The sequence below is a fragment of the Etheostoma spectabile genome, unplaced genomic scaffold (genome assembly GCF_008692095.1).
Source record: "Etheostoma spectabile isolate EspeVRDwgs_2016 unplaced genomic scaffold, UIUC_Espe_1.0 scaffold48, whole genome shotgun sequence".
NCBI lineage: Eukaryota > Metazoa > Chordata > Actinopteri > Perciformes > Percidae > Etheostoma > Etheostoma spectabile.
Window position 1 is genome coordinate 750787 of NW_022605618.1, and position 10771 is coordinate 761557.

At 39.1% G+C, this 10771-nt stretch overlaps 1 protein-coding gene across 1 annotated transcript in view; it reads left to right on the forward strand.

Moving 5' to 3' along the window:
- Window positions 1–202: 202 nt before the first annotated feature.
- The window catches only part of LOC116686779 (mucin-5AC), a 37757-nt gene continuing 27188 nt past the window's right edge, over window positions 203–10771 (forward strand). Inside the window, exons 1-10 of the mRNA XM_032511826.1 lie at window positions 203–292; window positions 1053–1094; window positions 1178–1436; window positions 2379–2493; window positions 3960–4044; window positions 6162–6268; window positions 6707–6917; window positions 7001–7126; window positions 7625–7742; window positions 9073–9211. Of these exons, the coding sequence (XP_032367717.1) occupies window positions 217–292; window positions 1053–1094; window positions 1178–1436; window positions 2379–2493; window positions 3960–4044; window positions 6162–6268; window positions 6707–6917; window positions 7001–7126; window positions 7625–7742; window positions 9073–9211 (1278 nt within the window). The 5' untranslated portion in view covers window positions 203–216. The remainder of the gene's footprint in view (window positions 293–1052; window positions 1095–1177; window positions 1437–2378; window positions 2494–3959; window positions 4045–6161; window positions 6269–6706; window positions 6918–7000; window positions 7127–7624; window positions 7743–9072; window positions 9212–10771) is intronic.

Sequence of the window (10771 nt, forward strand, 5' to 3'; positions counted from 1 at the left end):
GTCCAACACCCCTGCCTGTGAGGTGAACAAGTTGGTTGGTGCAGTGATGGAGGTGATGACATGTTACATGTTCAAATAGTAACCTTGTATGCAGGTATTCATTTAATATGTAAATGCCTTACCCTTACTCTCTCTCTCTTGGCTCCACCTTCACTGGTTATAAAGGGTTTCTTCCAGGTGAGTGCTCTCACAGTGGGTCAGTCCTCAGGACCAAACATGGGAACCAGAGGAATCCAATCCACATTATGGCTCATCAACCTGGTGCTGCTGACCAACACACTCCCTCAGACTAGTAAGTGATGATGACCTGAAACATTCTTACAGCTTTGAATTTATTGGAAACAGTACAAGAGGATTGGAACAGGTCATTAGAGGATGTACTGGATGTAGTTATCAGAAGTTCATTTTGGTGTATCCTCAACATTTTGTTTTTATAACTTGCAGTTTTTCTTTGTATTTTTTGGTAAAATATCATAAGAAAGATATTGTTGTGGCACCTCTCCAGCTACCAGACCAAATTCCATATATTGGTCCATATGGGGAATTGAACCAGTGATCCTCTGTTTTCCTACCCAACTCCTTTCAGACTTGTTTACTGCCACCCCAACATAATTGTTTTGAAGAAATGTGTAAAAAACACCAAGATTTTAAAGGAAAAAGAGGACAGAGGCAGCTTAATTGAAATGCCTAACCATAAATAATGGCAGAGTGGCATTTTTCTATTTGGGTTTTGGTAGTGGGATTTCGGAATAATAGTCTGTTGGACTAATGGTAACTCCCCACAATCACAATACAACAAAGTGGAACCATACAAATGTACTATTAAACGTCCATTCTTTATTCACAAGCATGCCGACATAAGTGTTAAAATATAGTCAAACAGTTGGTTCCAACTAAGGTCCCACCAATCATAGTTTAGGATGATGGGGTGGCCTTGGTCACTTAGTGTAAGCATTATATAGCTTGAGTTAAGTGTCGTAAAAAGCTGATACAGAATATCTGTGGTAAACATTTTTACAATAAAAAATTATTGTTTTTTCTCTTCAATACAGTCACCATCATCCCATCTCTTCAGACACTGAGCCTGGGTTCAGGTAACTGTGCAAATGCACAACAATGATTTTTGAATAAGTTCTGTCAGTTAAAAATATGTTTTAATATGTTAATGTTGATGTAGCTAATGCAGACCACATTGGCCAAGTGTGCACGACTTGGGGACACTATCACTGGAAGACGTTTGATGGAAATTTCTTCCACCTGCCCTCCACCTGTAACCATATTGTGGCCTCCCAGTGTAAGAACAGCTACGAAGATTTTAACATCCAGATGAGGCGCAAGAAAGTCAACAACATCCCCACCATAAGCAACATCATCATGAAGCTGGATAGTTCTGTGGTGGAGTTCTCCAACAGCTCAGTGATTGTGAATGGCCAGACGTAAGTTCAGTCCAGACAGTCATGTACATTTAGGCCTATCCCTGAGACATTATACCTCATACATTACATGTACCTGCATGTAACAGCCCGAGACTGTTTTATATGTTGGGAATTTTGCTCTAATCAGATATTTACATGTAGCTCTACAGTATTGAAAAATGCGGTTTGAACGTTTTTTCTTTACCTTAAAAAACATTAATTTGACAAAAAAAACATACTACTAAAGCTTATCTTTTTCTGGAGCTTTCAACCACATCTCTTGGTCTCCCTCAGTAGACGGAGGGTGCTCAGCTGTCATGGAGATGTTTAGTAATTTTAAATGCATTGTAATTTTCTACGGCATGTAATCAGGGTGTCACTGGAAAAGAGAGCTTGCTCTCAATTGGCCCTCACTGAATTAAATAAACATGATATATTTCTATCTCCTATCTCCATCCACAAACTCCATTCGCTGGGAAAGAGTGAGATATGATTGAAAGCTTTAAAAAAAAGGCTAATTATCTCTTCATTACTGCAAGCCCTGTGTAAAGGCTTTCCACAGTGTTTCAGATTATTGAATCAACAGTATGAACAACTTGTGGATGCATCTTTACTTAAAGTCACAATGTGTAGGTTTTTTCCTGTATCTGATAACAGCATCGTTTAAATAACTCTGGTCACAAAATGATTCCATTTCATTCCAATTGAAAAACACCAGTTCCATTTTTCTCACAATATAGGCTTCAATAACTGTTATCCATTCCAATGAACAACTTAACTTTTAGTGTAGATTTTGTGTTATTTGTTGGTTTGGGTTTTATTTTTGTTACTGTAGTAATTATCGCTTAAGTTGTTTACATGAAAGTTCCAATACAAAGCTTTGATATATCAAATGAATGCTAGAAAAAGACTTCCTGTGTCAGCTTCTGTTTTATTTTCCGAAACTCTCTGTGTTTACTGCAGGGTGTCTTTGCCATTTGTCACACTTGGGGTGACTATTAAGGGGACCACATCTAGTATCTCTGTCGAAGCTAAGATGGGAATTAGAGTTATCTGGAACCTGGACGACTCCCTGGATGTATGTAGCACACCCTCTCATAACTTAAACTTGATTTGATAAGTATGATGAAAACAGCCAGGGAAGTTGATTCCCATCAACTCATCAAACTATTGACCACCGTCACAGTTGTTTGCAAACCAGCTGAATAATTTGATAAAGGTATTAGTGTTGACCAGTCCATTCTTTTTAGTCTGAGAAAAGGCAAACATTATTGCTCCTGATATCTGCACTCTTTAAATATAGAGTTGGAGCTGATCCATTTAGGGTGGAGGTATCAACTCCTCAGGGCCTGGTGTAATTTAAGTGAACACTCAATTTCAATTCAATTTTATTTATGGTATCAATTCATAACAAGAGTTATATCAAGACACTGTTCAGAAAGAGTATGTATAGACCACAATATAATTTACAAAAACCCAACAATTCCAGTCATTCCCCCAAGAGCAAGCATTTAGTGCAACAGTGGCAAGGAAAACTTCCTTTTAGGGACAAACCTCTGACAGACCCAGGCTCTTGGTAGGTGGTAATTGACGGTGCCAGTTGGGGTATTTATAGTCACAAATAAAGATAATGGAACCATGTAGAAATAGTAGTTGTAGTACTTCATGGGGTAGCAGGGCACTGTGGAGCGTAGCAGGGTGTAGCAGCGCATAGCAGGGTGCACGGACCAGGGCCACGGCAGCAGCTGCAACCATGATTTAGGTGCCACCCCCAACCAAGGAAAACTTTTGGCCAAAAAAAATCCTAAGGACTCCGGGGAATAAGCTCCCCAGAGCTCAGTGTGTCAGAGGAAGTCCCCCGGCAGTCTAAAAATATAACAGCATAATTAAGAGCTGGTGCAAGGCAAACTTGGTCCATGAATGAAAAATGAGCACCATGACTATGGGCACTAAATGTCTTATGTTGTGCATGTCCTGACATGTTTCTGCACATATTTTAACAGTTTAGGTAAAAATATGAACAACAAAATCAGTTTGTCCATGGCCAAAGGCTTGCATTTAAATCTCAGTGATATCTGACTTGAAGCAGACAAACAGACAGAAAAGTAACCTCCATGACTTAGGAAACAGGAAGAAGCCCCAGCTTTTTGATCAAATATGACTGAATAGCAGTAGTGAGTCAATTGTGACTTTGCTAAATATGTCCTGGTGAGATAAGCAAACAATGTTAATAGGCCAAGCCGGAAAACCACATTGTAAATGCAACTGCTTTAAGTAAACGTGTGTAATTTGACAGTCATGCACCAGCTTCAAAAGAAAAGCTTTCCTCTCCTACAATAACTACCCAAATCAAACACTGCAAAAGAGTTTACCCATGTCAGAGCTCACACACAGCAGGAGTGTCACCTACTCATTGCCAAGTGGATCATATAGAAAGAATAACATATGTCACATTTTTATTCCTAAAATCCTTTGAATCATAAATGATAAATTACTAACTTGTAATTTTGCCAAAACTACTGTATGTTTGGGATGTGTTCACAGGTCGAAATAGATAACAAATTCCGGAACCAGACATGTGGACTTTGTGGAAACTTTGACGGTGTTTCCAATGATTTCATGAAAGACGGTAAGACCTTGTCAGTGTACTCAATGTGTGAATAGATTCTTTATTATTAGACATGCAGCATCTAATGGCAGTGGCTTTAAAACATCCTGTGTCTCTTTGGATATTTCATGATTCACAGTTGATATATTTAGGAGTTTTTTACACAAATCAACAGTGTCAAACTTTGATATCAAAGTAAAAACGTACCTTATGTTTGTTATTTATTTTGGGATAAATATGGTCAGCAGACAGTTAGCAATTAGTCTGGACCAGCAGATGTACAGTGCCCTAACCCAGAATGGATAGCTGGTGTAGCCTGTCCATACTCCAGCGCTAGTCTATATCTACAACGTTCCACTTCCGGGATATATCCAGTGCCGCAAGAAATTCCACCAGATGCATGTCTTTGTCAATGTCGGTTTCCTTCTGCTTTTGCCTAGAGAATAGAGAATTCAAAATGAAAGGAATCAGTTCTGCTGGTGGAAACTTCCACAAGTGGGAGGACTAGAAATATTTATTTGAACAGAATGACAAAAACAAATAAACAATATACATGTTGAAATGCCCTCATTAGTAACTGTACAACAGCTCAATACTACAATTGTATGAAGCTAAAATAGGAAGCGTACACTTTGGCATCAGAAAAAAAATATTTATTGAAAAAATTACTTAAAGGATAAATCCGGTCGATTTCAACATGAAGCTCTGTTTAAAAAAAAATTGTAGCGCTGTCAGCAGCGAGACAAATGAAAACAATCGGGACTGTCTACACTGAGTTATCCTCCTGCTAAAGTTAGCAACCAACAGGCTTAAACAGGGCAAGTTTTTAATGTGTTTTTAACCTCTAAACATGCTCAAAATAGCATTTCCAGTGCCTAGCCATGTCCTAGCCATTCCTTCCAAGTCAACACAGCGAATTTGACTGCAGTCGATGTGACAGAAAGGCATGAAAGTTGTGTTAATTCAGCCAGTGCACATTCATTGATTGCCACAACTTTCATGCATTTCTGTCACATCTACTGCAGTCAGATTCCCTTTCTTCACACAGAAGGAATCACTTCACATTGGTGGGCACTGGAAATGACATTTTGAACATGTTTAGAGGCTAAAAACAATTTTAAAACTTGCCCTGTTCAAGCCTGTTGGGTACTAACTCTAGCAGGAGGATAACTCGGTGTAGACACCACCGATTGTTTTCATTTGTCCCGCTACTGACAGCACTATAAATTAAAAAAAAAAACAGAGCTACATGTTGAAATTGACCGGCATTCTCCTTTAAACTAAAAAACGGAAATACTGATTGTGAAGTGAAAAAGTATTGCTACTGATACCTGCACTCTTTAAATAGAAATTGAAATGAAAATTGAAGTGAAAAAGTATTGGCAGTGAAAAATAAAACACAAACATTAAAAAAGATTAGTAACACATAATACATAATAATGCATTTTTAAGGCTTTGTTAAACTCGTTATAATTGTTTTAATCATACATGACAACGTACAACAAGGGTTTTATATTATTATCAGTGGGGGACATAATGTATTATAAGTTCAGCATTCATTATGCTTCTTACCTCCATGCCAAAGTGACAACCGTGTTTGAAAGAAGAATCTGATGACAGCACTTTATATATGGAATTAGCTATTGTATGATACTATAACAAAATTATGAGGACTTATGAGCGATATTTGCTGGCTGCAAGTAAAGTGTAAGACATTAAAAAAAGTTTCACAATGATTATCAAAGCCATGTCCAGTCTATTTTCCCAAACAAAGAACCTCATATTTCAAATAAAACAGACAATGGCATTATCACAGCAAACACAGTGGCCAATACAAGACTGGGTAGAATTGGGCAAGCTCCCAGGACAGGTGTGAATGTGCAATAGAGAGTGAAGCAGGGTTGTTGCTGTAAGTAAGTTAAGCCAACCTACACTAGTTAAATATAAGTTCAAATACATGAAATAATTCAGTCTCTTTAGAAACTAAAATCAGTGCAATCTCAGTTCAAGGCTTTTATCCAGCGGTAAGAAAGGGAAAGGTTGGTACCTTTCTTTTAAACAGTTGAACAGCATATTTTCCAACAAACTAAAAGATACTGGGATGAATAACCAGAATGTCCATTGTTGTGTGATTGTAGGACTTATGCTGTCTCTAACCGACTATGCTGATACCTGGAAGATGGACGGGCCAACAGAGACTTGTGAGGAGCCTGTGCTCAACCCAGTCCTGAGCTGTGGCGATAAGGTAACTCTTTACTCATTCATTTAACATCTCATGAAGTCATGTGTGAAGAATGAGGGGCTCTATGCTTTCTTATCTGTACCAAGGTTGAAAAAGAAAAAATTACATTTCCATTTTCTATAATGCACACGTTACAGCTGTTACTTTGCGATGGTTTGATAGCATTGAAAATAACTGTAGGTCATGCTACCCACAACATTGCATTTCACAACTGAGTGAAGGCTGTACTGTGAGAAAAAGCCTCTTAATAATTTTAAAGTATAAGAAACACTATCCAAATTGGCACACATCTCTACTCATCAAACTTAATCACACACCAACTTGAAGTTCAAACGGGTCTGCACCTCATTGTCTCTGCAAATCCTCGACATCCAAGTATCTAAAGATTAAGACCCCAAACTGGAATTTATGACAAATTGCCTTATTTGGTTTGTTTTTCAGCCATTCTGTGACCAGATCTTCTCCAGTGCTTCATTTAATAGTTGCCAAAACCTTCTGGATGTTGAATCCTTCAGTAAAGTCTGTATGGCTGATATGTGCAACTCTAAAGAAAACATTGACTCTGCCCTCTGCAAAACCATCTCAGAGTATTCCAGAGAGTGTATCCATGCAGGTGGCCAGCCCCAACAATGGAGGAATGCAACCTTTTGCTGTAAGGGTGATGTTTGCCTCATGTTTTGCATTTTGTTTCTGATTAACACAGGTACAGCAACATTAAAGTGTTTTTCCCTACAGATATTAAATGTCCATACAACATGGAGTTCTTGGAGTATAGCAGTTCATGTACTGACAGCTGCTCCACCCCTCAGGCCAGCCAGACATGTCACAGTCACTACAGTGATGGCTGCCGCTGCCCTGCCGGTATCTGCACACTTTTCACACTACAGTGTAAACGCTATATGCAAGCATATTGTGAAGGAGGGTTCAAGTTTAGAGGTTGACTGCCATTGTCATGGGGCATCGGTCAGAATGCATGATTGAGCCACAGAGAAGTTCAGTCCATTCAAAAGAAGTTTCATTTAATAAAAGGGGACAAGGCAAATGATGGATAACAGAACAAAACAGACAGACAAACATGGGTTGGAGAATCTAGGAGGAAACAAAGTGCAGTCTTTAAATAAGGAGTGACCAGGTGAACTCAATCAGGGATATAGGGTGAAAGCAAAAGCCAATCAGTGGTGAAGACAGGGGAGGAAAGGAAGTCAGGTACAGGAAGAGAGGTACAGTAGGTGTGGAAAGCAAGTGTCAAAATAAGATAGAAATAGGGATTTTTCGTACACATATGTTGTTTCAATCATGCCTCATTCACAGACACAAAACTTGACAGTAACGGTTATTGTCTATCCTCTCCCGTTTTAGGAACGGTCTTTGATGACATTAGTAACACTGGCTGTATCACAGTGGATCAGTGTCCATGTCTGCACAACAACAATGTCTACAAGTCAGGAGAGTCCTACTCTTACACTTGTGGATCATGGTAAGATAAAAACGTGGGTGTAAAAATAAGTACAACGGAACATGAGTTCAGTTGTTTACTTGAGGCTACATTTACATTTATACATTTTGGTTTAAAAACAAATATCATTTGCTACGTTTACACCTCACAGTCACACTGCTCTGGCGTTTCCAAGCTTCTAATCCGGTAAAATTTAACAATTCTGACCCCGCTTTCGTTTGGAATCTGTGGGGTTGTGTTGCAGTCTCAAAGGCCACCTTTTGACCTTTCGCAAAAACAAACCCTCACGCCAGTGTTTTGCCACTTGATTGTGTCATGACGTCTCGTTCTCTGAGATTAAGCTGCTAACATTACCATGGCAACTACCAATATAGTATACATGCGCAATGTTGATGAGATATGCAGTTTGGGTGTGTAAGTTTAAACAGAGAATAGTTCTTTTACTGGAGTTGAAAACACGTGTGTGCACGATGTTTGCATGTGGCTCAAAAGTCCGCTTAAAAACCAAAACAAGCAATGTAAATGTGGTCTAGTTATTTATTTGATAACATTTTAGATAATGAATATAATCCGTGTTCAGATCTTTTTACTTATTTCATCTTTAACGATGATTGAAAAAAAACTCATCATCTACAAAATTGGGATTTCTTTCTTGTGTGTGCCATGGTAACATTATAAGAAAGAATAGAGACGACAATGGGATGACTACAAGTACTAATGCATTTAAAAAACGTGACTACAACCATTTTTACAATTGCATTGCAATCTTGTTTCTGTAAATCATTAAGTCACAATTTTAATTACTTACACAAGCACAGTAGATCAACATAAAGTCCTTCGTTTTGTTGTAGCATTCAAATCCTGACTTTCTTTCCCTGATCACTGTTCCTTGGTATGAGCGTGTATCTGCCACATTAATGGCTTTATTATATCATGTTCAGTCTGGTCTCTGGCCCTCTGAGAATAGTTTTTTATTTTTTGTTATTTCTTTTTTTCTACTTAATAAATTGCAGTTAAGGGGTGACCTCACCCAGTAAAGTGTGTGCCCCATATAGGCTGAGTCCTTGACAGCGGTCTGTTTTCAATTCCGACCCATGGCCCCTTAGTTCATGTCTCTACCACTCTCTCCTCTTTCTTTTTTTTCAAGCTGTCCTAACAATTAAAGGCCATAAAAGCCCTAAAAAATTAAAATAAATAAAATACAATTAAATGCATTGACCTTGAATTTTCAGAATTAGAATATTCATTATGTATGTTTTGTTACCATTGAGAGGAGGGTTAGAGTTAGGGCTGAGACAATGTCAGTAATGCTATTATTATAATGTTTATTTGTGTGTGTGTGTGCTCACAGTGTTTGTGAGAGTGGCCAGTGGACATGCAAGGAAGAGAACTGTCCAGGAACCTGCTCTGTGAAGGGAGGAGCCCACATCAGCACCTTTGATGGAAAAGTCTACACCTTCCATGGGGACTGCTCCTACGTGCTGGCTAAGGTAATACAGTACATATCATTATATATAACCCTGCTAGTATATCACCACATTCATGTGTAGCGGAGAATAAGCCCCACTATGTAGGGGTGTTCTTAGTGTAGTTCTGCTCTGGACAACGGGGAGAGTACAAGATCTAGGTCAGTTTGTCCCAGCACAGTTGGCCCCAGCACCCAATTCAGTAAGTATGTAGTCATCTATCCGCCTGATCTCCCTGATCAACTTGGGGCAATGGAGGTATGGTAGGCTGGGCTTCAGTACTCCTATTTCTAACACAATGACCACCTGAAGTGTGATGTGCTCCTAAACTGAACTTCAGGTCTGCACAATCTTCCCCCCTGTACGCTATACCTAGCTAGTGGGACGCCCCTACTCCAGAGCACTCAATATGATTTGCAACAACAACTCTGAGTAAATATCTACACAAATTATTTATTTATTGACCCTTTAAAATGTTGTAAATCAAATCTGGTCCATTTAAATTTGACCAGTTTCAACTCTACTATTGCAGAAATTACATTAAAAAAAATAAGGTTCAATGTGACGAGACAAAGTGTACTTTTCAAAAAAGTGTTTCTCACAGTAGAAATCCCTAATTGTTTTTAAACAGATATTCCACATAGAAAATTAAACACAGGCTTGCAGTCAATAAAAAAAATAAAGCAAAGGGTGTTACATTCAAGTAACAACCCGACCTAGTCCCACTTTCAGTGTATTATTGACAGTTTAACAGAGCATGCAAATTATCCCTAAATGTCCAGCAATTAATACAATCAACCAGAATCACATTTGTTTACACTCACTGTCCCTCCAAAGATGCAACTTTGAGTCCGCTGAAAATTGCTCCCAGAGTCAATACTAACAGCTGAAGTCTATTGTCTGTTATTGTACAGCTTTAGCTGTTGACACTTCCAGTCGATGGTCAAAATAGGGAAACATAAACCATACCTCAATCTCTGGTGTAAAGTAATGAACAAAAATCTGTGACGACAGAATATTCAGAAAGGTGTGCAGCAGGTTAAACCAGGGTGAATTGCTGAGATGGCGTCTGGAAGGCAGGGAATCCTAACCAGGGCCGGCGATTGCCCAGGGCGTCAAATGTGTTGTGGGCACCGTGTCCCCTTTAGGTGTACTTCCCATTAATGATAGACTTAAAATGACAACCAAAATAAAACATGCTTATTAAACATCCTAGGGCGCCCCCCTCAGCCATAGGTTTACTTGTCAACCTGATTATTAGATTGAATTGACTATTATTGTCGATAATTTCCTAATTGTGACTATGGGTCAGACTCAAACACACGGAGCTCTGAAGCAGACCTGTGGGTTGCTTAATGTCCACTCTCACTGTACAAATAGAGAAGAGCAGCAGCATGGAGCTGCTACAGTGCGCCTTCCATGGTCTGTGCAGCTTCAGGATGGAGAATGGACGTGCTCTGCTGTGGCGGCAGATGTGTCCCTATTTCTGCTGTAGTTTTGGATTTCCACCTCCGATGTAGAGCAGCGTAAAGCTACTTCCCTAAACTGTGTCATTCAGAGACCGGCGTCTCAAACGGGGCTCTG